Source organism: Colias croceus, chromosome 13 (assembly GCF_905220415.1).
Source record: "Colias croceus chromosome 13, ilColCroc2.1".
NCBI classification, from domain to species: domain Eukaryota; kingdom Metazoa; phylum Arthropoda; class Insecta; order Lepidoptera; family Pieridae; genus Colias; species Colias croceus.
This window is the reverse complement of record NC_059549.1, coordinates 5,157,648-5,185,175: the sequence shown is the minus strand read 5'-3', so window position 1 is coordinate 5,185,175 and position 27,528 is coordinate 5,157,648. Positions and strand designations below refer to the sequence as shown.

Here is a 27,528-nt window from a genome sequence, read left to right as displayed (position 1 = left end):
CAGCATATAAATTAGTTATTTTGAATAGATTATTTTACGTCTTCAAACCCGCAATTGCAATGCAGAATAAATAAAATTATAGTTTATTTAATTATATAGTATAATTTAGGGAGTTAAATTAAAATTATGAAGTAATACGCCTCATTTTATGCCAATTAACCAAACTAATAAACTGCAACAAAAGCATAGCACACACTTTAATTACTATTGAGAATGTTAATGTTATGAAATTTTAATTAACCTTACGCGAAGGACGAAATATCACTTTTATTCTAGCACAATATTATTACGATAGGGAATATTACCTATAACGTACCTATTCTTTGATATTGGTAAAATTATTAATCTTCAAACAGTAAAGCCAAACTTGCCAAACGACATAGATAGTAGATACCATACCTTAATAAGTACTTCAAATATTTCCCTTAAAGATCAAGACGTATTTGGTAACCCTTCAAACAATTAGGTTTATAGTATAGGGTTTATACAGAAATTTTATAAATAGCACTAAAAGGTTACCTACATTCTGTATGTGGGTGGTATCGTATATATTATATTATTATTTTATTTTATTGATAAATAATATCAGGTATATTCGCCTCATCATTAATACTTGTCTTAACATATAAGTAAAATGTCGAGTGTATAAATATGACAAAATTATTCAAATTATAATGCGCCATTCACCAAAGGTATTTCCTCAGTCTATGCAATATCAAGTCTTTATCTACACCTTAAACGCATAACATTGTAAGCATCAACGTATAGTAAACGCATTTTCGTTGTCTTGTTCGGGATTTCTGACTGGAAGGGATGACGTAAAAAATGCGAAATTGGATTAAAACCGTGACCTATAACGGTTCCATCGGATGGCAATCACTCCTTGTCGTTGCTTGCTTTTTAAAAAATAAAACTCAGTATATAAAAGTGGTGCGGTGAGACGGTCCTTTTTCAAAGTTGGAGGCTGCGACAAGATGTTACTCAAATGTTTGCGTGGTGTCGTCGCTCTGACTATATACTCGTGTTGTGTGCATTTTTGTGTCGGTCAGTTCCTAACGTTTAGGAACTATGAACCCGGTAAGTGTATAATTAAAATTTTCTAATATAATAGTTTACATAATATTTGTATATCACATTCATATTTTTGTTGAACTCTATATTTTATGAAAGTTTTAGTAGGTAACGTTTATATTAATTTTTCAAAGTCAAACTTAGATACCGATACGAAAGCTTTAAAATACTTATAAATATTAGAAAAGATTCATCAAAAGATAAATCAATATTATAATTTATAACAACATAAGCAGAATTTTATAATATTTCTATACTTAGTTACTTACATACTTTGTGTCCGCATTCAAAAATAATTTTATACTTTATTTTTCACATTTAACAATGATAACTATATACATAGTAGCTTTCCACCGCGGCTTCACCCGCGTAGTCAAAGGAAATTCCCAAGGAAACGAGGTGTTTCGCAGTAAAAAGTCGCCTATGTCCACTCTATAGCCTCCAACATAGAGACACAAAAATCTGATTGACGCATACACAAACGAACACAAAAAATCACCATTTTATTTGGGGTCTATAAAACATCCAGATTGCTTGGCCTTTTTAAAAATAATTTGATGTACAGAACTGCTCTAATTACTGTTTTGGCTTTCAATTTTCATTAATTAAATCTTTATAAGAGTTGAAAATATGTTTAATCACGTGCGTGTCTATGCGTTAACAATTAACATACCTACCTTATACTCGTCAACACAAACAGGATATAAAAACATAAATGTTTTTGTATCTATGTTAGAGCTTAAATGATTAATTATAATACTTTAGATTTTTATGCTCTATCATAAATCACATACTTTGATTTAATTAATGGTCAGTCAGGAAAATCTATAGATTAACACTAATATATAATTATATATATAATCTATAGATTAATCTATGCACTTAAAACATTCTCGTAAAATTACAGCAACACGTCTTATACTTAGATAAATATACTTACTGAAACAAAATATTTACGTGTCTCTACATTTCATCTTCATCATCATTTCAGTATGTCGCTTTATCTGTCGCTATGTCCCTGTGTTTGCTTATAAACTACGCAACTGATTTGGATGCAGTGTTTAGAGATAGATGGATCTCGAGGAAGGTTTTGGTATATATAATTTATAATAATAATAATAAATTCTTTATTGCACACCAAGTAAAATAACAGAGTAAAAAACAGCACATAGAAACAATGTACAAAAGGCGGTCTTATCACTTACAAGTGATTTCTACCAGGCAACCTGTGATATTGGAAAATGCTGGAAGAATACATTTATGGAGGTGTGAGCAAAAGAGCACTTAATATTTAAAATAAATAAATAAATAAAATAACATACATATATATTATATATATATATATATATATTATATATAGTACACCAATATATATACCTACATATTATGTAATAATAATACATACAATGTTAAATAGTATAAAAAAAATTTAAAATATAATAGATAAATTTATAACGAAAGATAATATTTTTTTACCAAACTATCGAACGTAGATATGGTTTGTGCATGTTTGATTGAATCTGGCAACGAATTCCAAAGATTAATAGCGTTCATAGTAAAAGAGTGATGGTAAAAGTTAGAATGGTGAGATGGAATTAGAAGAAAAAGGGAGTAAGGAGATCTCAATACCAAGCTGTTGGAGTGACGAAATATAAATCTTTCCTTAAGATAGTTCGGTGTTCTAGCGTCAAACAATATGCCGTAAAGAAGATGAAGCATGCGAGCATTCCGTCGAGAACGTATTGGCAACCATTTGAGTTTCGTACGGAAGTGGGATACGTGGTCATATTTTCGCAAACCGAATATGTACCTTATACCGAGGTTCTGAAGGCGTTCGAGAGCATCTAATTGGTTTTCATTAAGATCGGGATAGGCACAGTCACAATAATCGAGGAGAATTTAATAGATTTTAAACAAAGCGGGCGAAGCCACGGGCGGAAAGCTAGTGAATTCTATGCCAATTAGGTACGATTTTATTCAATTCTAATTCATCATTGACCACCGAGCGGCCCGATCGGGCCACAACACAATAGATTTTCTATTGTGTCTGTGATTCCGGGGGCTGACGCATTAAAATAAAACCTTGCTATTGTACTAGTGTGCCAATAGAATAAAAAGTTTCAAGTTTGAAAATACAATATCTCTCACTCAGTAGATAGAATATATTTTATCGAAGTAAATTATTATTGTGATTGGTAATATCTAATAAATAATGAATTAATGAAGTGGGTGTGCAAATTTCAATAACTGGATTTCGGGATCAGGTTTTATTGGATCATTTAAATATTTTATTTAGGTTATGTTGTAGATAGTTGCACAATTTCCTTATTCCTTCTTTTCTTTGTGTTTGTTCGAAAATATCAATTATAGACTATAGTGGAGACAGATTTTATTATATAATATGTGAGAATCGAATATGAAACGTTCCTATGTGAAACTAAGAATTAGAAAAGATTTTGGTTCCGGTAGGCCCATTGCACAGGCCTAACCACATCATGCATCAGTCTACTACACACTGTATATTATATAGTACTTACCTATACACAATATTATAATATATTATGCCTTACACCTCGACCTAACAGTACCTAGAATTATAATGCATTTTGTTACCATAATAGGTAAATTGTTACCATAATAGGTATTACACAATGTATTGATCATAAATATGGGTGTGGTTGCCAGTATTCGGAATGTTTGATTCCGCCGACTGTAGGTACCTATGCATGTCGAATTCGCACTAATCACTTTAAAACTATAAGGAAATTTAGATAATATTCGATTTATATGATCAGGTTATTTACTAAAAGAATATTTAAAAATATAATTTAATCATGCATATCTGGATTGACGAGACAACTAAGTTACATTTTCCAATTGGTTTTCCTTAAGCATGTATGATTTTTATACTTGTATAAGTATGAATAATACCTATGTAGGTAATATAATATATGATCAGTACTTAATGATATACCCACCGATTGTTTTACATTGGGTGTCAGTGGGGGAAAATTCTAAGCATACTTTGTACGACTCATCTGCATAAAATTAAATGGTTCGAATGCTCACCACACATTTTATCACGATGTTTTTATTGCATCAACACTTCTATAATTTATATAAATCAAGCAATCGATGTGTGTATAAAAATTGATGGATCAAAATCAAGATCAACGCTAAAGTTAATGAACCTCAACCGATCACTAATCAGATTCTCTTGAGATGGTTGTTGAGGTAAGTTTAAATAAGGCAATCAGTCCAACAGCGTAAGAACAACTTTGAGAGAAATCAGCGAGGTTAGATACTGTATTCAACAGCGAGTCACACATTGTGTTGTAGATTAAAGACCATGTGGTTCTAAAAAATAGAATATAGTAGAAGAAGAACGGTCAAAATGCAAAGCATACCTATAAGATACTTAGTGTTTTCATTTTCCACCACAAAAAGGGTTGCTAATATTCGGCGAAAATATGAAAATCGAACTCAGTAATTAAACATTAGGTATTCCATTTTTTTAACTATCTATTAGATTCTAATAGATACCTAGTTAAAAAAAATGGAAATTTTCTAATAATTAGAAAATCAAATTCCGATTATGTTATTGTAGTAGGTATTTAACGTAGGTACCTACCTTAAACAAACCCTGTAGCGTTTAATCTATTAAATTTATCAAAATAAAGAAGTCCAGTACGATGGATTCTTCTTATCAGCTTAAGTTTATTATACATAATATTATAAATAAGAATGCACATCAAATAAATATCAGATTACATTTGCAGATTAGTTCTTAAAACAGAAGCAAAATGCTTGTCACCGACCAAGTATGTCTTCTCAGGCTAAAAGTTCAAGGGTAATAAAAAATAACTATAAAAGAAGCAACATGGTTGCAATAATGATATTTTATAGTCCTCTTCAAACTTACTGGAAAATGGGTTAGATGTATCAAGTAACCAACCTAGTATCTAAAATGTAGCTTAAAAATAAACTTAGAGGGGATGGGGTAATATTTTGTAGAATTCTAAAATTCTATGTACTAAACTATAGGTACTAAAACCTTCCTCTTGAATCACTCTATCTATTACAAAAAACCGCATCAAAATCCGTTTCGCATTTTTAAAGATTTAAGCATATAAGGGACGTAGGTATTAGGTACAGAGAAAGCGACTTTGTTTTATACTATGTACCTAGTGATTTACTCAAATTATTTATGTGTTAATGATGTAATATTGAAGTGAAAACTTCTTTAGCGGCGTTGGGTATAAAATCTTAAACTCGCGTCAGGACACGTGGCCTGATCGAAAAAGCGTAAGACGGATGTTTTTTTTTAGTCCTTATATTCCATGCGTAAGACGGATACCATTCCAAAATATCAAACATGCTGAACGTTAATAATCAAGTTTTCACTTCTGCCGGCACTCCCGGAGTGCAACCCGTCTTTTTTTATTAACTACGGTAAGTAACGTTTCAAATAAAATCCTGAAAAACATCCACTCAATTTATGGGATCGAAATAATCGAGATAAAGTAAATATAAAAATAATATTTTTTCTCATGGAAACTGGTTTCTTAATTTATAATTAATTTCTACAATTTGAACCGTACAGCTACTAATATTTAATGCAAAAGTTGCATAAGTTGACCTCGTATAAAGAAAAAAAAATCCAAATATATAGCGCACCACTCAAAATTACATAACTTATAATTTCGACAAAAAACAATAAAATCTGAATTAAGCTGTTCATAATAAGGTATTGTATGTAATGTTATGATAATGTGCGGTTTACAAAGCATTTGTAAAATTAAATTTAACACTGAAATTATTTGTGTGCTAACCCTCATAATTTATACCAGTAACTGTTACACATACTGTAATCCGTATATAAATTCAAATTTGAATAAATTCGATGGAATAAACTTGTATCAATGGACTAGTAGTTACAACATTTTATTTCATATTATCCTAAAATCGTACTTACTTACCTAAATTTTTTAACTTCCTTTAATTTTCAACAACAAGATTTAGTTTTGAGTTTGATTTTCAAAACCACTCATCAAATGTATAAAAATCTACTTAGTTCCTCTTAATCATAAATTTAAATTGAAGACATTTTCTTGGGCCTAACTTAATAATGTTTCGAGTAGATATCATCTACAATTTTATGATTAAAATGTCTGTATGCTCATCTATACAAGATTTCTTAACTTCAATGTGAGAGGTCCCGTGTAAGACCTTTCACCACTAAACTAGTATATACCATAAGATATTATGCCTATTCACAATTAATGTAGTATGTACCTATGTATTACCAGAGATTCAGATTGCATATTATATCTATAAATGTCATGAGTACCTACGCAGTAGGTACGCTGCAATTTTCCGATAGGTACCTATGTAATATAAGTAAACTTTATATTATTCCTTTTCAAACTGTAGCTTTTTATGGTTCTGCAGTTAATGTACGAATGCACTAGGAATAAACAAGATGTAGGTTCGTAGTAATGTTGCTAGGGTCATTGCGCCAGTTCGCGTCCACTTAGTGCAGTTGGAAAGTTTGAAGGAGAAAATAAAAATGTTCCAGAACAAATTTCAACGCAAAAGGAGAATGGCGAAACTGGGCCTAACTGTTACAGAAATCATAATATATTTAAAATTCATTATGTTATTTTTAGTAATTCTTGGTAAAATATTTACTTCTGATTCTATGGGAAAACAAATCTTTGAAAAAAAAGATAATGTGTTCACTACCGGCATTGTTATTTAGATTTCTATGACTACCGGTCTTATCAAGCAGAGATTGTCAGTGTTGTCAGGAGTAAAAAAGTCGAATATATCGATTAATACGAATGAATGTCTATATTTTATTTTTAATTTTATTGAATTCAAATGCTTTATAAATCAGAAGCAAAACTTAACTTATTTTTAACACAAATCTTAATTTATTTAGATCATTCTATAAAATAAAAACATGTTTTACTTAATCAATAATAATTATAACATTTTTATTTAGGTAGCTGGCCATTAATAAAATGTCAAATTATTAATCATAATTGTGTCAGTGATGAGTGATTTGTTTATGTTTGTTGTTTGACATTTGAGTGAAGTTTTAGGCCCTTCTCCCATTACGATACGCATAGGCGATTCAAGTATCCTGCAAGTCTCGGAGACTAGTCGCCGCGGAGTATCTCACATACATTTTTATGTAGGCTCGCACACTACGCTACTGGTATCCTACACGTCCGCGACTAGTATAGCACTACTCACCGTATCGGTCGCTTTTGCATCGCGTCTCGACTCTCGCGCGTATCTCTTCGTTAGAAAGATAAAAATATCTAATCATCATGTTGTAGTTCTCGTTCGGCTACAAAAACTCTACAAATTATGTTTCTTTCAATATATGGATGAATCCAGTACTTCTTACTCTTACGTTGGCGTCTTCTATTTCTATAAAAAAGAAAAACTGCAAGAGCTTCTTCGTCACTGGAATTGCTGATTGCTCGACATAACGACGTAACTGCAGTTGTTGCAATAAATAAATGAATTATTATTATTATAACGTCGGTCCACAAAAACGAGGCATTGTGCAATGATGAATTTAGTCATTTTTCAGTCGCATAATATGCGAGCATCGGGTAGCCAGCAAATATTTAAGTAGTATTCTACGCGAGTATCGTATTCTAGAAGTATCGTACCTAATGGCAGAAGGGCCTTAGTAACGTTATATTCAAAATTGATCTTAATCAATATCCCAATATCTCTGCTATCCCATAGAAAAGATCTATAATTATTATATTCATAGAGTCTGTATATTTTTATCTATTTAATCACCCATAAATCATCAGTGTAACGATCAGGCCCAGAGTCCTATGGGAGTTTGCCATTCTCCTTTATGTAACGTGTTCATTACATAGTCTATTATAAGATTTACTTTCAATTGTGTTGGAAATATCATGTGGTTTTTATTTATCTAGATAAATAGCAGAATTAGGCGTTTTACCCAGTTCGCGTCCAAAAATTCCAGTTTGCGTCCACCCGTGGACCAGTTCGCGTCCACCAGCTTAGAAAAAGAATTAAGAGTGTATTGGGTGATATTTTATCAGATTAATGCAAATAAAAATAATTAGATTTTAATAAATTATTAATTTACGAATATAGTTATTTAATAAAAACCGGCCAAATTCGAGTGGAACTCGCACAACGAGGGTTCCGTATTAACCTGTTTTTTTTTTTCATATGTTTTAACTGTAAATGATTATTTTTTCAATATCTCCCTTATTCGTGCTATAAGACGTTGCTTCGTACCAAACTTCAAGTGTCTGTGTTCACGTAAAGTACCCTGTTGGTTTTGATTCCCTTGCGAATGTCGAAATTTGCGAAAATTTGCAGCATAAACGGCTGTATCTTTTGAATTCTTTGGCTTATAAGTTTGATTTTTTCACTGCTTCAAGGGACCGTAGACTTGAGTATTCAATATAAATTTCAGCTTTATACCTGAACGCGTTACTGAGAAAAAGCGTCTTGACAGAAAGACAGACCGGCAGACGGACATACAGACGGACGGATATCAAAGTGATCCTACAAGGATTCCGGTTTTTCCTTTTGAGGTTCGGAACCCTAAAATCAACATTATTATTAATATAATTCACTGTAAGGAAACTGGAAAAACTTATTTATATTTATCTTTTGATCATAAATAGAACTAAAAAGTAACAAAAAACAACGTTACGTTATGTAAATAAATAATAATTTCTATTAAGATTACCATACACCTCTACCCTATTTTTTAGTTTCTAATGAATTAAATTTCTTTTTTGTTGATATTATTTTCTTAACCACAAACATATTGACTCTCATTCTCAAAGATACTAGTCTCATTCTTGGAATACCCATTTTAAAATGAAAAAATAGCATAAAAATTTGCTAATTTGAATGAAAATTTAAATTATCAACTTGTGGTCTTATTAAAAAATTTACAATCTATTATAAATTACATATTTTAACAAACAATTCATTGCTACGTAATGAAAAACAATGTGGACGCAATATGTTCTATTGTTATGCACTATATCTATAGTTTGCGCCCACCGTGGACGCAAAATGGAAGTTGTACAAATTCGGTGTAGTAATTCGCGTCCACCTTATTTTAGCTATTAATTGTAAAAGAAATAAGCTGATTTATAATCCATACTATTCCATGTTTTGTTAGCAAAGTAAAGATACAGTTACATATTCAAAAATTCACATTTAACAATAAGATACTTACCGTCAAACGCGACACTGCGCACTATTTTTTTTTCAAAATCCCGCGCGTTTTAGCTCTCTCGTTTAATAGCCAAAATTAAATATTTTTTTTAAATAGGATAGGCGGTGCGCAGGCATATTTTGAATAAGTGTGCATGTCTCTTATACATTGAGGTATTATCGGAAATTTTTCTTATAACAATTTTACATAAAGTATACTTATTTTCGTGAATTTTCTAAAAGATATCCGCAAAATGGACGCGAATAGGCAGGTGGACGCGAACAGGCGCAATGACCCTATGTAGATTGTAGGTGGCAGACGGCAGGTGCCATCTCAACAGAGAATACATTTCTTACCCCTTTAATAATATTATCATAACTATCATAATTTATTCAGTCTGAAATGAATATAAGGCCACTTCATAATTATTGTTCCGTAAATTACCAAATAATTTTAAAGTTTCACTTTAGATTCGTAATTTTAATTAATATAAGATATACCTACCTAGTTATAAAACCCAATTTCATAAAAGGCCTCATGCTAATTAAATGTAATTTAAATAAAGTTAGCAAACTGCAATTATATCCTAATAATATATTCGCATAAAATAAAACATTACCATACTTTGAATTTTAAACAAAAGTGTAATGCTATAAAGGAGGTCAATACGTCAATAGTAAATAGGTACAAATATTAAGTCTTAGGTTAGTATTCAGAAAATAGATTAAATGACAATAATAATACGTATAGGTAAGTTTGTAATAATATAGTCAGTACAGGTATCGATCTTTTTGAGAGAGTTAGTAGTTAGGTAGTCTTATCCTACTATTTAAAAAAAATACATACATGAATGCTTAACTAACTAACACTTATAATACTTAATTCACACAACATGAGCAATGACCAATGAGCATACCTACGTCCTGATTATTTTTTCAATGGCGCAGGTTCTTAATTTGTATGTAAATAATTCTATATTATTTATAACCGTTAGGCACAGTACTCAACCAAAAAAAATGTAACTGTGCTATGAATACCCACTATGTAAAATTTTATCAAGAACAGGTTTTTGATTAATGTAACAAAGATAACACTGATGTAAATGCTAACAAATTCAATCAAGGCCAATTCTTAAGTGACATGTTATTTTCTATTAATATTGACAGCTTTGTAACTGTTAAGTAACCCATGCCAATGACCCCATTAATCTTTGTGTAATGTACCTATAATTATTATTGAGATACAATCGCGCTTACACGCCATTAGAATAACAATAACCTATGTTAGATCATAGTCGGACTATTAAAAAATATACTCACAGGACCAACACACTATTTACGATGTGCTTTGGCCTTTGAGTATCGTAGGTACCTAGGTGGATATGGTAGACATAATGTGACATAATTGTATGTTATTATTTTTCCAAAACATGACTCATAACGATATATTTTATAAGTAAAAACCTATGACTAACTGAGTCATAACGTATTTAGTTCAGGATACATCGCCCATTTTTGCAAGTGACTACTATCAAGCTAATTTTCCGTTTGTAGCTTTATTTTGATGAGACACCGAATAATTTCGTGTACGAAAGTCTCGATTGTGGTAGCTAACAGAGATAACAAGGATAAAAATTTTTGATTTGATGGTTCTCAAATATTTATTACTAACTGAATTTTTTTTTGTACAATCTCAAGATAATTACCTAAATTATTCGAAAAAAAATTTGTCCTACAAAATCTACGGGTTGTTCAAAGAGTCCCCCTTTCCAAAGTGTATCGATAACGAGGTCATCATAAATGATTACTAATAAGCTGATTTTTTTGTTTTCACTTAGTTAATATTTATATAATTCAACAGACATATTGTCCTACAAATTGCGTAATAAATATTTGAGAACCATCAAATCAAAAAATTTTATCCTTGTTATCTCTGTTAGCTCCCACAATCGAGAGTTTCGTACACGAAAAATTATTCGGTGTCTCATCAAAATAAAGCTACAAACGGAAAATCAGCTTGATAGTAGTCACTTGCAAAAATGGGCGATGTATCCTGAACTAATTCTATGTCACTGAGGAATACCGAATGGTAGAGGCTTTTAAATTTTTAAATTGAGATAGTTTTTCACAAACAAAAAACGTTTGGTCTTCATTGAAAGTATATCAAACGTTTCATTCCATTGCCTCGTTAGATCGATCATAACTCAGATGAGTCACATGTATGATGTACATCTTTTTTTTTTTTTTTTTTTTTTATAGTGGAGAATGCATTTAAGCATACCCAGGGCACTCGGGGAAAGAGCCCTGGGTTATGTCGGACTCACCCTGCTGAGTGCAGGGACCTACCGACTAAACTCCACTGTGTTCCGCCGTGCCGCTTTATAGACGGGGCCGCGGGTATTCGGTAGAACCGCGTCCGCAGACCCGTCAGCGGCAGCCTATCTCCAGGCCCAACGTGAATGTGGCGGGAGGCCGCCAGGTCTACCTTCCTAGGGGGGCGGCGTGAGTGGAACACTTCTCACGCCGCCTCTCCGCACCGGATGATGGATTATATCCCCGTTCCACCATCCGGTGCCCATCATCAGGGAGGCAGGTCGCGACCGTGTAAAGCGGCCGCGACACGGCGACGACGCCCAATAGGACGACGACGCCGAATCGGATCCGAGGAAGGGTTTCTCTCGCGGACCCGCTCTGCCTCCTCCTTCTGCGACATCACATACTCGCAGAATGTGATAGCCGCGGACCACGATCTGTCGCCGCCAACCATTTCGCGAACTATGGAAGGCAGGGAGAGATCAGGGCCGACGACTGCGACTAGGCGAGCACGGGGCTCTGACCACGCGGGGCACACGGCGAGAGTGTGGTCTGCCGTGTCCTCCGGACAGTCGCACCAATGACAAGCCATTTGCGGCTCCCGTCTGGCGACTTTGCACAGGTACCGCCCGAAACAACCGTGTCCGGACAGTACCTGTGTCAGGCGGAAGGTGATGGCCCCATGCCGCCTGTCGCACCACTCACGTAGGACCGGTCGGATTGCTTCGACCGTCCTTACTCCTGCGCTGGGCTCTTCGAGCCGACGTTTCCACTCAATGAAACGCCGCTCGAGAGCATCAGCCCTCCATTGCTGGACCTGCTCCAGATATGGGTTGATCCCATGCGATCTAGACGCGGCGATGCGGCGATAAACGTCCGCCAGCATTTCGGCGTCCAGGTCCCACGGGGGCGTCCCCGCCATTAAGCATGCGGCCTCGAAGGACACCGTGCGATATGCCCTCACGATTCTGAGCGCCATGACCCGCTGCGGTCTACGCAATAGGGGTCTGGTACGGGCGCTCAAAGAGTCAGCCCAAATGGGCGCACCATAGAGGGCCATGGAGCGAATGACGCCGGTGTAAAGACGACGGCACGCACCCCCAGCCCCTCTAAGATTCGGGAGCAGACTTCCAAGTGCCCCGGCCACCCCAACAAGCCGGGGGGCTAGGCGGCGGAAGTGCTCCACGAATGTCCAGCTGCTGTCCAACACGATGCCCAGATAGCGCAACGTGGGACCAACGCTGATGGACGCACCGCCCACCTGGATTGCTGATCCAGCAGCCTGCGCCCTTCGACGGCCACGAAACAAAATCGCCTCTGACTTGTCCAGGGCCACCTCTAGACCAAGTCTTCTAATGCGGCGCACAACTTCCGCCACACCAGCGGTCGCAAGGAGGGCCGCGTCTCTATACGAGGCCCCACGCGCAGTCACCAGGGTGTCATCCGCATAGCAAAGCACGCTTACACCCGGGAGATAAGTGGCGCGCAGGACCCAGTCGTAACCGATGTTCCACAGGAGAGGCCCAAGAACCGAGCCCTGTGGAACACCGCACGACATTTCCTTTTCCATCCATCCACGGCGTGTGGGGTACGCCACAGCCCTCTCTGATAGGTAGGACTGCAGCAATCGCACCATGTACTCGGGCACATTGTGATAGCGGAGCGCCTCAACTACGCAACTCCATGGTAGCGTGTTAAAAGCGTTGGCGATGTCAAGAGACACCGCCAAAAGCACTCCACCTTCATCAGCCACATTGTCTGCGAGTTCACGCAGCGCAGCGATCGCATCAATGGTGGACCGTCCCCGGCGGAATCCAAACTGGTTTTCGCTCAGGTCCGGCCCCACTCCCTCCAGGTGGTCGATGAGGCGAGCTGCGAAAACGCGCTCAAAGAGCTTGCTCACCTCATCGAGCAGCACGATCGGCCTGTAAGCCGAGGGCGAATCGCGCGGGCGTCCGTCCTTCTGCAACAGGACCAAATTCCCGGTCTTCCACCTCCGGGGAAATTGGCCCTGTTGAAGGCATTCTGTGAAGAGCTGTTCCACCCTGGGTCCAAGTGACTCTAGCGCCAGTACCCAAGCCCGCCCTGGGATACCATCAGGGCCGGGGGCGGTCTTTTTTGCTTTGAGCCGCTCCACTGCCACTGCAAGCTCGTCACGCGTGACCACCGGGACATTTTCATCAGCATACTCCTCCTGCACAGTCATTGTGGATACCATCGGCGGAGGAGAATGTCTTCCCCGATTCGGAAACAGGGACGTCACCACCTGCTCCAGAAATCGAGGCTCCAGAGTTTGAGATAGGGGCGGGGCCCAAGGGCGAAGCTTTTGCCTCACCCTCTTGTAAGGCCGACCCCAGGGTTCATGGTTCAAACCCTCTAGCATCTCCTCCCATGCGCGAGTTTTTGCTGTGCCTATCGCGCCCTGGAGAGACACGATACAGTCTCTGTAGACGGCGTATAACCGCGCCTCCTCCTCTTCGTCACGCCGTCTACGGCGTCTATGCCTGGTGTACGCCCGCCTCGCAGCTACGCAAGAAGCGCGTAGCTGGGTGATATCGGCGGACCACCAGTACATTTGTCGCCTTCGCGGAACTGACCGCACTCTCCGCATGCTCGCGTCGCAGATTTGCGCCATTGCATCGGCAAGCCAAGTGGCCTCCTCCTCCACATCAACACCGTCACCCTGCGGCGTCGGGAGCCAGGCTTGCACTATGGCAGCTTCAATGAGAAGCTCCCTATCTAGGCTTCCAAGCGCCCAGCGCGGACGGCGTTCACCAGTGGGGAATCGACTGTGAGCCGTCGAGGGCATGGAGACGCTGAACCGGATGTAGCGGTGATCCGAAAGCGTCTCCACGTCCACCAGAACCCTCCAGTCCTGAATACAACGAGCGAGAGCAGGGCTCGCGAAGGTGATATCTACAATAGAGCCACCCCTCTGTCGCACGCATGTCAGCTCTGTTCCGCGGTTAATAAGTGTTAACCCAGAGGCGACCGCCCAGTCTGCAAGCAGAGTACCTCGCGCGTCACCTGCCCGGCAACCCCAAGACACGGACTTGGCGTTGAAGTCCCCGGCCAGGAGAACAGACATTGGCTGCGCGAGGTCGATCATATCTCTCAACACGACGAGGAACTCCTCGAAATCAGCGAGACAGCGATTTGGCGAGAAATACACCCCCACGACGGTGTATCCGTTAATTACCGCTGATACGCAGCCCCGTCGCCTGACCACTCGCTCTATTTGTGTACCGCCTTGTGCAACTAGTGTCACCAAGCTATCCAGATCACCCGCCCAGTTATCCCAGGCGGGAACATTGTACGGCTCAGACACAATCGCCACATCAATCTCCCACTCTGCCAGGCTTTGGAGTAAAAGATCCTGGGACCTAGCACAGTGGTTAATATTGGCCTGTAGGAAACGCAGTGGGGCCATTACTGCGTTTCCATAGCTGCCTCCGTTTGCGGCACCTCAGCAGGCACCATAGCAGAGCGTGATGGAACCCGAGCGCCATCTTGCTTCCGCATTCCGCCTTTTTTTGGCTTGGGGGCCTTACAGGCTAAGCTTCCAAGTCGATGTTCTGCTGGTCGCTTTGCTTCTGCACAAAGGGCGCAGTGAGCAGTGGCAGCAGAGCATTCACCCGCTTTGTGGCCCATTTCACCGCAGCGGAAACAAATGGTACTCCGATCCGCGAGTGATGAGCACGTAGCACTTACATGGCCTAGCTCCTGGCAGCGGAAGCAGCGTAGGGGCTTCTGCTCGATTAATGAGACCTTTGCGGAAACCCACCCCACCAGAACGTGCCCCACCTGCGCCAACTTCTTCGCCGCGGTCACTGGACAGCTCACCCAGGCTGACATTGCACCCCGCGGGCCAGAACGCAGAGCACCACACTTTACGTGCTCGACGGAACACTCCCCTGCGTGTGAGACCGCGACCGCAATGTCTTCAGCAGAGGCCGAGTCATCCAGGCCAGTAATTCGCAACTCTGCGCTCTTCACTGGCCTGGTCACCTTCACATTATCCTCGCCTAATACCTCCCGCAATTTGGTGGCTAGAGCATCCGCTTCCTTTGTGCTGGAAGCACCAGGTATCTCCAATATCCTGGCACCGGTAACACCACGCTTAAAGCGCATCGCACCAATGCCGATCTCCCCAAGATCGATCCCACGCCGCGCCTCCATCATGATCTTGGCATAGGTTATGCCACGCTCCTCCGCTCCCGGCTGAAGGGTCAGGACGACAGCCGAGGAAGAGGGAACGTGGAGCTTGTGTCGCTTTTTGCGAGACTGCGCCGCAGGCTTCTTAGCCTTGGCCCCCTTTGTTTTCTTCCCGCCCTTCCCGACAACAGTCCATCCTTCTTTTGGCTGCTGTTGCGGGAGGGGGTCTGAGGATGGGGCTGATGTGGAGGGCGCGACTTTGCTGGCGGGTTTTGAGTTCGCCGCGCTTTTCGACGCCGCTTTTTTCTTCTTGTTGGCCTTCGGCTTCGGCTTCATGGCCGTCGATGCAACCTGTACCGCCACTTGCTGCTTTAATGCAGTCTTCCCGACTGAAGCCGCAGCATGCTTCACGGCCCGTTTTGGAGTGGACCCCGTCGCCGATATGCCCGGTTGCGGTACCGAGGCAGCCATTGCATACGTTTTTTCTGCTGGTGGTGGGAGAGTGACAAGGTCCTGGGTCGCCTGTTGGACGCCCTCCAATGACGCTCTCCTGTTATCCGCCGCCAGCGCCGGTCTTAAGCGCTTAGCCGGCAGCAGACGCTCCTCTAGGGCCTCAAACCTGGCGTTAGTCATGTCTCCAACCTGGCGCAAAATGGAAGCTACCAGGTCAGCATCAGGTTCCCGCGGTTGAGGACACACTTGTACGCTTTGCGACGTCTTCACTTTTTCGAGCTCCCTTTTGAGGGAGTCGATCTCGGCCTGTAGGCGGGAGTTGTCCGCCTGCAGAAGCCGTGTCTCCTCAGAGACTGTGAGCCGCTTGAATTGTGCCACCGACAATTCAATGTCGTCGTGCGCCAATTTGAGAGCTTTTTTGAAAGTGGTCTTCAAATTGTTTGACCTGGACCGCACCTTCTCAATGGCGGCCAAATTTTCCGCAATTCGGAGGCTAAGAGCCTCCGCCGTGTTCCCTTCCTTTATTGGTATGGGGGGGAGGGGAGCGCTAGCACGCGTCGCCTCGATGCGCTCAGCGCACTCCGCGACCTCCTGCTCAGCCTGCAACTCTGTCTCCAGTTTGCGTGCCGCGTCCAGTTTGGCTGCACGCCGAGCGGCGCACGTACCCGGCGTGCGGCCCTTCCCTCTTTTTGATGTTTTTTGGCAGGGGATTTTTGAATCCCCAATTCCATCCTCTGAATCTGAACCGGAGCGGCTCCTATCCAGGGACCTCTTCCGCCACAGCCTTCCTTTTTCGTAGGATTGCAGATCCACCACGCTGTTGGCTGAGCTTGATTTTGAAAGCATCACAGCTCTCGTCCTTCTTGTCCTAACGTCATCCGAATCATATTGTCCATCATTGTCCATATTTATTTTGCTAAAGTCGTCATTAAATGGGGCCGGGTTAAGTGACATTTTTGTTCCCACGAGTATGGGGGATATAAAAAGTCCATCCGGGCGGTGCCCCCTGCACCCGGATAACCCTTATACACCATGGAGGTCGGGCGGTATCCATGGGAGGCCACAGCTAAAGCTCACGCACTCCCGAGCCAAACTGTCCAAAAGGGACAGGAAATCCACGCCGCTGGACTGAAAACGCAGATTTGAGGGTTTTTGATGAGGTGTCCTTCCTCTCGAACCGGCCGGTTAAGGCAAGCCCCCTGGTCCGTCGAAGCTGCTAGACGTGACAACAACACTACGACGGGTAACAGGTTGCCCGACGGGAGGCCGAAGCCCCTTACCAGACGCCAGAAACCTGCCGCCCAGCCCGCCGCGCCGCGATTGTAGCAATCGCCATCCACCGCTGCAGAGCAGCCCCTCGCCCAGTAGGACTAAAACGTCCGCAACCACTGGTTACCATACGTCGCCGCCAACAGCAGCACTGTTCGAACTCGAACCCAGCAACTGCACAGGGAAACTCCCTGCAGAGCAGAAATTGCGACGAAGGCATATAGCCCTCGAGTTCCTCCAAGCTGATTTTGGTCCGCGCCGGCAATACCTCCGGTACCCCCCATATCTGGGAGGCCTCCCCCTATCCGCCACCTGGGGACGCGCCCGATAGGAGACCAGAAACTCCACACGGGAGAAACTCCACACGGGAGAAACTCCACACGGGATGTACATCTACACTAATATTTATAATATATAAAGCTACACTACCACTCACTGACTGACTGACATCGGGTTTCTCGGAAACTACGCGGAAAGTTGGGGGGATTTCGACGTGACCGTGTAGAGGTGCGCCGAGTGACCACCGGAAAAATATTGACATCTCCAACACCCTGGACAAGAGAGTGGACCCCTGGAGGTGCGCAGAAACGGTGCCACCTGGAGGGGGGGTGTCTGAACAAAAAATGCTCGGAACTGGTGGCGATTACCAGGGGAGGTGGAAAAATGGGGATTTTCGCGAAAACAAGATGGCCGCCGTACTTTGCCAAAATCGCCGTTTATGAATCCTTACGTCTCAAATTTGGCACACGTGCTCTGTTCGAGCCGGCGAATCGATCGGTGCCCCGTTCGAGTGGCTCCGGGCCCCAGTTTCCAACTTTCATACAACGTAAAATCCAACGGCCCGCGGAAACGGTGCGAGTTGGGTGGGGGGTCCCGGAACTAAAAATGATCACCACCCTGGGACGCTACCAGGGAGCCATAGTGGGTCGCTCGATTTTGGAATTTTTCCATTTTTGGCGCAAACATAAAAACGTAAATTTAGACGAGGTGGTGCAATGGAGAAATACACCAATGATGCATTCATACTCGCCCAGCTCCCAGGATATCCAGAAAAATCCGAAATCTTAAACTTTCCCTCATCTCCCGAAGACGGTCAACGGCCCGCGCAAACGGTAGCAGCTACATCTGGGGTGCTAAAACTAAACTTGTAGTAGACCTCGAGCAATTACCACAGAGTGCGAAAAAAATTCAAAATGGCGGAAAAAATGGCCGCCGCCATACAAATTCTAAAACGGCCATCGCTGGTCCGATCGCGCTGAAACTTGGCACAGGGGCTTTAATCGAGCCGCATATTAAGTTGGCATACTCATAATCGAGTTTGCATCGCTGGTTTCCGAGTTTCATACAACGCGAAATTCGACGGCTCTCCGAAACGGCGCGAGATAGGTGGGGGGTGTAGAACTAAAAAATGATCAGGAAGATGGGGCGCTACCAGGGCAATCGAGAAATTTTAAATTGGACGCAATTTTTTTTTCAAAAATGGCCGATATTTCGAGGCAAGATGGTGGCGCCGGTTACTTCACGATCGGTCTGAAAATTGACTTCTGTGCTTGAATCGGCCAGATTTACAAAACTTCATACTTAGAATTTCTCTCCGACCCCCGGTTTCCATTTTCCATACATCACGAAATTCAACGGCTCTCTGAATCGGTGACAGGTAGGTTGGGGTCACCAAGGTACAAAATGTTTAAAAACTTGGTCCGCTTCCAGGCACATAAAATTTTTTGCTAAAAAGCGAAATTTTTTTTTTCGAAAATTTTGTATGGAAATTTCCATAGTAGGAAGGGTGATTGAAGAGCAACGGCAAAAGACGGCACCGCGGGCTGCTTGCTGCCCGCGCACCGCGCAACCTCGAAGGTCGACAGCCTCCCGGAGTAGAAAATATTTATTAACTTTTGAACTACCGCACGAGCCAAGCGAGCGAAGCGAGCGAGTCACGGCAGCGGCCAGCGTAAATATTCAAATAGGTAGCGAGGAGCGAAGCGACGAGCGTGTTAGGTTAACTCTTGAACAGTTTATTATGAAAAGTCACTGCCCGCTATCGATAAGACGTTTCAAAAATTTTACCAATATTTGAATAAGTAATTTATAAGCAGTTTAGGTAGCGAGGAGCGAAGCGACGAGTGTGTAAGGTTAACTTTTGAACTACCACACGAGCCATGCGAGCGAAGCGAGCGAGCCACGACAGCGGCCGGCCTAAATATTCAAATAGGTAGCGAGGAGCGAAGCGACGAGCGTGTTAGGTTAACTTTTGAACCACCTACCGCACGAGCCAAGCGAGCGAAGCGAGCGAGTTGCGGCAGCGGCCGGCCTAAATATTCAAATAGGTAGCGAGGAGCGAAGCCACGAGCGTGTTAGGTTAACTCTTGAACAGTTTATTATGAAAAGTCACTGCCCGCTATCGATAAGACGTTTCAAAAATTTTACCAATATTTGAATAAGTAATTTATAAGCAGTTTAGGTAGCGAGGAGCGAAGCGACGAGCGTGTAAGGTTAACTTTTGAACTACCACACGAGCCATGCGAGCGAAGCGAGCGAGTCACGGCTGCGGCCGGCCTAAATATTCAAATAGGTAGCGAGGAGCGAAGCGACGAGCGTGTTAGGTTAACTTTTGAACTACCTATCGCACGAGCCAAGCGAGCGAAGCGAGCGAGTCGCGGCAGCGGCCGGCCTAAATATTCAAATAGGTAGCGAGGAGCGAAGCGACGAGCGTGTTAGGTTAACTCTTGAACAGTTTATTATGAAAAGTCACTGCCCGCTATCGATAAGACGTTTCAAAAATTTAACAATATTTGAATAAGTAATTTATAAGCAGTTTCGACTGACTGTAGAATCGCTGTTAGCAGATGTTACAAATGGAAAGGAAATTCGAATGCATTTTCAAATGACTGAAAATTTCTGCCCTGGGATGAGCCGCGAGCTGCTTGCAGCTCGCGCACCACGCACCCTCGAAGGTGAACCGCCCCCCGGAATAGAAAATATTTGAATTTGAAATTTATAAGCACTTCCGATTGACTGTGGAATCGCTGTTTGCAGATAATAGCAAATTTACGGGGAATTTTAATGCATTTTCAAATGACTGAAGATTTCTGCCGTGGGATGCTTCGCGGGCTGCTTGCAGCCCGCGCACTACGCTCCCTCGAAGGTGGACAGCCTCCCGGAGTGGAAAATACTTGAATGGGGAATTTATAAGCATTACCGACTGACTGTAGAATCGCTGTTAGCAGATGTTACAAATGGAAAGGAAATTCGAATGCATTTTCAAATGACTGAAGATTTCTGCCCTGGGATAAGCCGCGAGTTGCTTGCAGCTCGCGCACCACGCACCCTCGAAGGTGAACCGCCCCCCGGAATAGAAAATATTTGAATTTGAAATTTATAAGCACTTCCGATTGACTGTGGAATCGCTGTTTGCAGATAATAGCAAATTTACGGGGAATTTTAATGCATTTTCAAATGACTGAAGATTTCTGCCCTGGGATGCTTCGCGGGCTGCTTGCAGCCCGCGCACTACGCTCCCTCGAAGGTGGACAGCCTCCCGGAGTGGAAAATACTTGAATAGGGAATTTATAAGCATTACCGACTGACTGTAGAATCGCTGTTAGCAGATGTTACAAATGGACAGAAAATTCGAATTTATTTTCAAATGACTGCCCTATTGCTTCAACCCAGGGGCAAAAGGGGCTCGCGGGCTGCTTGCAGCCCGCGCACAACGCACCTTCGAAGGTCGACAGCATTCCAGAATAGAAAATATTTGAATTGGGAATTTATAAGCACTGTGGAATCACTGTTAGCAGAAAATTACAAATGGACTGGGAATTCTAACACATTTTCTAATGACTGCCCTATTGCTTCAACCCAGGGGCAAAAGGGGCTCGCGGGCTGCTTGCAGCCCGCGCACAACGCACCAGCTAGTTACCTATATAAAGAGGAAAACTTTGTTTGTTTGATTGTAATGAATAGGCTCATAAACTACTGGACCGATTTTAAAAATTCTTTCACCATTCGACAGCTACATTATCCACGAGTAATATATGCTATATATTATCACGCTAAGTAGGTACTAAGTACTAACTCCTAAGACCAACAGGAGCGGAGCCACGCGGGTGAAACCGCGCGGCACAGCTAGTAATATAATATAATTATTATATATTATATACTTAAGTAGGTAAATACTTAATTTCATAAAATTTCACAGTTAATTAACCTTGTCTCAATAAATTATTAATTTATTAGGTAAATATTTTTAATTTATTAAAGATAAGTGATTAAATTAATCGACATCCTACATGGAACAGTATTACCAAATTATTTCCGCCCATTAACGGAAAATTTTCTCACAGAGATCGGCCTAGAACAAAAATAATTAATTTACGTAATCTTACAAAATCTACATTTAGTTTATTTGTCTTCGAATAAATTATTTATCTGTGTCTTCGCTTTGTTATTTATATTAGGTAAGTAGCTATTATTTTCTTATATACAAAATCAAAATAATATGATTAATTCTACCGCCAGCGCCAAAGGAATAACATAGGGGATGAAAGTTTGTAGGTACCTACATACCATGAAAATTAATCTTTTCCACGCAAGCGAAGCTGCGGACAACAGCTAATAGATATTCGAATAAAACATTTTATCCGCAGGTAGACATCTATATAAATAGGTACTTTTTTAAAGAATAATTAAAAATTCCAATTGTTTAAGTAATCCTATTAAATCGAAATATAACACAAATTTACAATTTTTTTATCAGATTCGTCTATTGAATGAAATTTGTTTGGTATATTCATCCTAAATAGAAATAATAAAGGCTTATAGCCTAATCCGTTGTGTAATTGAATCCGTGAATCACACAATCCATAATCAATTTTGAATTCCATTTCATAGAGCATTTAAGCATATAATTTGAGATCACGTAAAATGATTAAGTAAGCTATGAATAATTTTTTTATTTAATTTGATAATTTTATTCTTGTTTTTAAAGCGATACTTCTTTAGATACCAAAGAAGTTTCACTTCTGAGTTCTGACCCTTGTGCTCTGTACACACACTTTTTTTTTTGGATGACCGTCTAGAATCAATGTAGGTAGTGTTGTATAGTATACCATCTTAATGAATAATCCGCTATTATTTAAAAAATATTTTTCTGTTTCAGCTCCAACACAACCACCTCTGCCGTTCCCGCCATGTCGAGCGGACAATTTACAATGCCTTCGCCGAGGATTACGAACATTTTTCTTCCTGATGGATTCAAGGCATTTGGGCATGACCCCCGTCGACCCGATGATCCTGAATAGCGTCACAGTTTCCGTGCCAGACGACCAAATGTCATTTTTGTTACGAAAAGTCAATGTCACTGGTGCAAGATGGACGAAGCTTCTAGAACGCAGGTAGATTATTTTGTGGATGTAAAGGTATCTATATTTAGAGATACCTATAAGAAATTTGTAGATTTTAAATCTAGCTACTTTTTCGAAATTAAAAACACTAGATAGTAGATACCTATAATCTTGATTAGCTACGACTTACGAGTGAAACGACTAGAAATTTAAAACAAATAATAGGTATGGCCGGTATACGTATAAATTAATTAATTTTGTAACTAGTTACCTACTTATTGCAAAAAAAAATCATCAGAGGGGCGAGCACGAAAACTATCATTCGATTAATGTTGATCACGATTCATGATAAATCATTATCTATAACAATCTTTCTCTTATAATTTTAACCGAAAGAATATTATGGATCAACTCCTAAAGAAATGGTCTACCAAATAAATTGTACAGCTTAATATGACTGTTAATTTCGACACTTTCAATACAGGGGATGTAACTCAGTGGTAGAGTGTCTGCTTCGCATGCTGAAAGTCCTGGGTTCAAATCCCAGCATCTCCAAACTCAAAAACCTTTTTATATTTTTTATTAGTATTTTTAAACAAGATTTCTATGATTAAATTTGATTGCATTTATAATAAAATATTGATCGTTTACGAAAAAAAAAAATATAGAAAATGTTTTTCCCATAAAATATGCTAATTTACTGGTTTTACAGGTTTAATTTGCAAAATGGAAAGAACGGTGTTGTTTTTAAAAGCGACTTACATGTTGTGGGTGAATTAACTATGATGCTATCAGGAAGAGCGGACCCTTTCGTATCGTATATTACAATGGAATTGAGTGAGTCAAGGACAATAATATTTGCTTGTTTTATGTTAAACTGGTTCATTTAATGTACGTAATTGGTCCATGAGTAGAGTGGATATTATGTTGTGAAATATAAATTTATAAGCAACTAGCTTTCCGCCCGCGGCTTCGCCCGCGTTTTCAGAGAAAACCCCGCATAGTTCCCTTTCCCGTGGGATTTCCAAGTCAGGCGCGGTCCCAGGGGGGTGGTCACGGGGGACATGACCCCCCCCAAAATTCGTACTCGATAAAATAGAAAAAAATTCTTATACTGTAGGTACAATATATAAAAAACTTGTGCAAATCGGAGTCACTCGCACATCTGTTTTTAATCCCTTGCAAATGTTGAAATTTGCGAAAATTAGCAGCTAACGGCTTCCGACTCGCACTTGGCCGGTTTTTTTATAATATATTGTACAGTATAAGAATTTTTTCCTATTTTATCGAGTACGATTTTCTCAAGTTTTTGCTTATCACTTCTTCTTCACTTGAATACGATATTTGGCGAGTACGGTTGGGGGGGGGGGATTCCATACCTTTCCAGCTGCGTGTCCCCCCCCAAAATGTCAGGCTGGGACGCCGCCTGTTCCAAGTTGGATCGAACTGCACATGGTGTGCGAATTTTATTATAATCGGTTAAGTGGTTTAGGAGTCCATTGAGGACAAACATTGTGACACGAGATTTATATATATTAAGAGATAAGCATAGTTAGTATAGTTACCTACATTTTCGAAGAGCTGAAATTTTTGGTATATATATCTTTACCTGGGTAGTAAAATATCCTCAATATTATATTGTATTATTTGGAATTCTCTGCGAAGTGCAATTACGGCCAACTCTCACTGTATAAAATATAACCACCTCCTAGGGAGTAGGCACAGTGCTTTACGAGTAAGCATAGAACCGAGGGGACCTGGGTTCGATTCCCGGTGCGGAAAAAATGACTCAAGTCCGATCACCTACTCGTCTATAAAGAAAATCGATCAGTGAAACAGATCTGATCAAACCGCATCTGCCCGTATGTTCCAAACCACAAAACAATATAAAATATTTTACTCACAACTTAAATTTATAAATTCGGCTTTATAATTATTATTATATTCCAGGTGATGTAGAAACCAACATCACTTATTCATGGACTGGACAGCGTGGTTACGACAACGAAGATTATTTACTTATAGGCCAAGAGCGAATAGCCGTACGAAATTCTAGGACGCCCTTGTTTTATTTACAACCTAGTAAGAACATTCATATTCATAAAAATTTAATAATTGATAATTAATAATTAATCATTTCATAGGGTGAATATTGGCTCTTAATTCAATCTAATCAAAATTTCCTATCTCCATTATCTTTCATCTTACTTTAATATGTTTCTTTTTATTTCATGACCTTGTCCTCATAATTATTCATATTATAGACCTGACAAATATAATACTTACTTACATAATATTCTTTTTCAATCTTATCTTCATAATATAAACTTAACTACATATTTCCATCCTGTGTACATACTCATCAGCTTTACATCTTTCAGATTTTATCAATTCAGAAAACGAAACTATAGGTAATGTATATATTAAAATGTATAAAAAAATTATGTGATAGTAATTACTTTCTTGTGTATTTTCTGCAATTATTTGGATTTTAAATTTAAATTTTTTAACATATTTTCAACGCAATTAAAAAATTTATACACATACACTTTGATCTTTATTTCTATGTCTTGTTATTTATATGTACATCAGCAAAAATATTTTTAAATGCACAAATTCTAATCCTTTTCAAATACTAAAATATTATACCTATAGTTTTAAGTTTATTCATTATTAATAATATTTATGTTACACTGCATGTATCTTGATGAATTTACCAAACGATATAATATAAAGAAAACAATGATTTACTTATAAAAATGGGAAGAATCACTATAGATTATATGTGAGGAATGTGAAACCTCCTACAACTATAATTGAATATATTCTTAATTTTCAGGCGGAACAGAAGATGCATACATGATTGAACAAGTATTGACAGCAAAGAGCGCTGTATTAGATTATTTATCTAATGAAGTTACTGTAGCTTTAATGCACACAGTTGTAGATAATTTTAGATTATTCGCCAATCAAATACCAGTTAAGAACTATTATTTATATAGTTAGTTATTTATAGTAATAAAATACATTAAGTAGAAATGGAGTTTTATTAAATCCTTATCTTACACAGTCATTAAAATAAAAACAATCATGAAAACAGTACATACAATTTTAACCAGAATATTTTACAACTGACATAATCACAGATATTGTTTATATTCACCTTTTAAAATACTAGAATGCATCACCCAGTGACTCTTCCATAAATTTCTTATATATGGCCATAAACTTTGCAACAAATGCCTCAAGGTGGAATATTGCTTTATTACCCAAACGCATTCTGTGTTCAAACATAGCAGCATGACTCGCTACTTGGCATTTCATGGCCATATCACAATTTCTTACAAGCTCTTTCAACAGACCTGAAAATATCATATCTGGCGGTACACCATGTATTATTAACTCATACAACTTTTGTCTGACTTCACCGAGTTTCTTTGGAGATTGTTCTGATAAAATCATTGATGCAGTTTCTCTTATGAATTGTTGCCAATCTGGTTCCGGTACTTTTTGGTTAGGTGTAAAAGGATATTGTTGCACTCTACACGCCTCGCACATTAATAAAGCACGACGTAAATTACGATCTGCACATTTAGCAATTCGTAAAGCCAATTCTGATGGCAAATTGAGCCCTTCTTTTTTACACACTGTATGAAGTACTGTGGAAATTTCACTCTCTGTAGGTGCAGGGACTCTTATTGTTAAACAACGGGATCTTATAGCAGGAATGACACGAGATATTGAATTGGCAATTAGAATAAGCCGACAGGTCGCTACATATTTCTCCATTGTACGACGCAAGGCATGTTGAGCATCTTTAGTCAAATCATCAACTTCATTTAAAATAACTACCTTAAATTCACGTTGTCCAGAAGAGTCTATTTGGTGTGTTTGTGCAACATTTTTTACGAGATCCATAATAACAACTCTGTCATAAATCCCAACATCAGTAGGGTTAACCTCTATGTGATAATTACTACTTACAGTCATGATTTCGATTTTTTTATTCGAAGGAGTTGTAAAATGCATTGTTTCTTGCCTCAATCGTTCAACTCCTGAGCCATATAATTCACGTAATAAGCACATGATTCTGGTTTTTTTGCCGGCTCCTGAAGGGCCGTAAACAAGAAGATGCGGGAAATCACTTTGCTGTACGAGACTTTTCAATCTTACTGCTTGGTCTTTATGATAATCCAACTTCATTAAATCTTTTGGTCGATGTTTGTCCACCCAAAGACTCATTTTGGGACTACTTTCTCAAACTTTAATTAGCAATTAAAAGAAAACAAAACAGTTAATATTTTTGATTACCTACCTACTTTTTAAATTTGACTTCTATACGTTTCTGACAGTTTCAGTTTGACAACTTTGACATTAAAAGCTTTTTGGCGCGAATCGCGAATCAATTCATGGTAGGTAGGTAAGAGCGTTTTCACATTATCCGATCCGATATCGAATATCGGACGCCGGTAGCCGATATTATGCCCGTGTGCTGTCGGACGATATTACCAACTCAATTTTTGAAAATGCATTATACAGCAAGAAAAGCACTAGTTTGTGTATTTTCATTTTTCAGTGATAAAGGGCGCTAAATGTAAAAAAAAAATCCTTTAATTTAAAACCTTTTTATTAAGAATACAATCATAAAGGCATTAAAAATACGATTATACGGGAGCTATAATTATAA

The 27,528-nt window shown here is 39.8% G+C and overlaps 2 protein-coding genes and 1 non-coding gene across 4 annotated transcripts; 2 read left to right on the top strand and 1 right to left on the bottom strand.

Annotated features, from left to right (window-relative positions):
• Positions 1 to 737: 737 nt before the first annotated feature.
• Positions 738 to 25,880, top strand: LOC123696786. 2 transcript variants are annotated; one of them, XM_045643152.1, is made up of 6 exons: positions 738 to 1,077; positions 22,658 to 22,892; positions 23,554 to 23,678; positions 24,792 to 24,923; positions 25,223 to 25,252; positions 25,681 to 25,880. In XM_045643152.1, the coding sequence occupies exons 1-6, from the start codon at positions 975 to 977 to the stop codon at positions 25,845 to 25,847; spliced, it is 792 nt and encodes a 263-aa protein (XP_045499108.1). In that variant the 5' UTR covers positions 738 to 974; the 3' UTR covers positions 25,848 to 25,880. The 2 variants fall into 2 exon arrangements, with proteins under 2 accessions (XP_045499108.1, XP_045499109.1); XM_045643153.1 differs by lacking the exon at positions 25,223 to 25,252.
• Positions 23,325 to 23,396, top strand: Trnaa-cgc. Its single transcript has one exon. It is a non-coding gene; the product is annotated as a tRNA-Ala (tRNA).
• LOC123696785 (replication factor C subunit 3) lies at positions 25,875 to 27,198 on the bottom strand. The gene has a single exon (XM_045643151.1). It carries the CDS (start codon positions 27,081 to 27,083, stop codon positions 26,016 to 26,018), a length of 1,068 nt encoding a protein of 355 aa, XP_045499107.1. The 5' UTR covers positions 27,084 to 27,198; the 3' UTR covers positions 25,875 to 26,015.
• Between the last annotated feature and the right edge of the window lie 330 nt (positions 27,199 to 27,528).

Bases quoted from the DNA above. Each gene is read 5' to 3' on its own strand.
- LOC123696786 (XM_045643152.1), top strand. From the start codon at position 975: ATGTTACTCAAATGTTTGCGTGGTGTCGTCGCTCTGACTATATACTCG. The intron at 1,078-22,657 runs GTAAGTGTATAA...TTTCTGTTTCAG, and splicing joins GTTTAGGAACTATGAACCCG to CTCCAACACAACCACCTCTG. The intron at 22,893-23,553 runs GTAGATTATTTT...CTGGTTTTACAG, and splicing joins ACGAAGCTTCTAGAACGCAG to GTTTAATTTGCAAAATGGAA.
- LOC123696785 (XM_045643151.1), bottom strand. From the start codon at position 27,083: ATGAGTCTTTGGGTGGACAAACATCGACCAAAAGATTTAATGAAGTTG.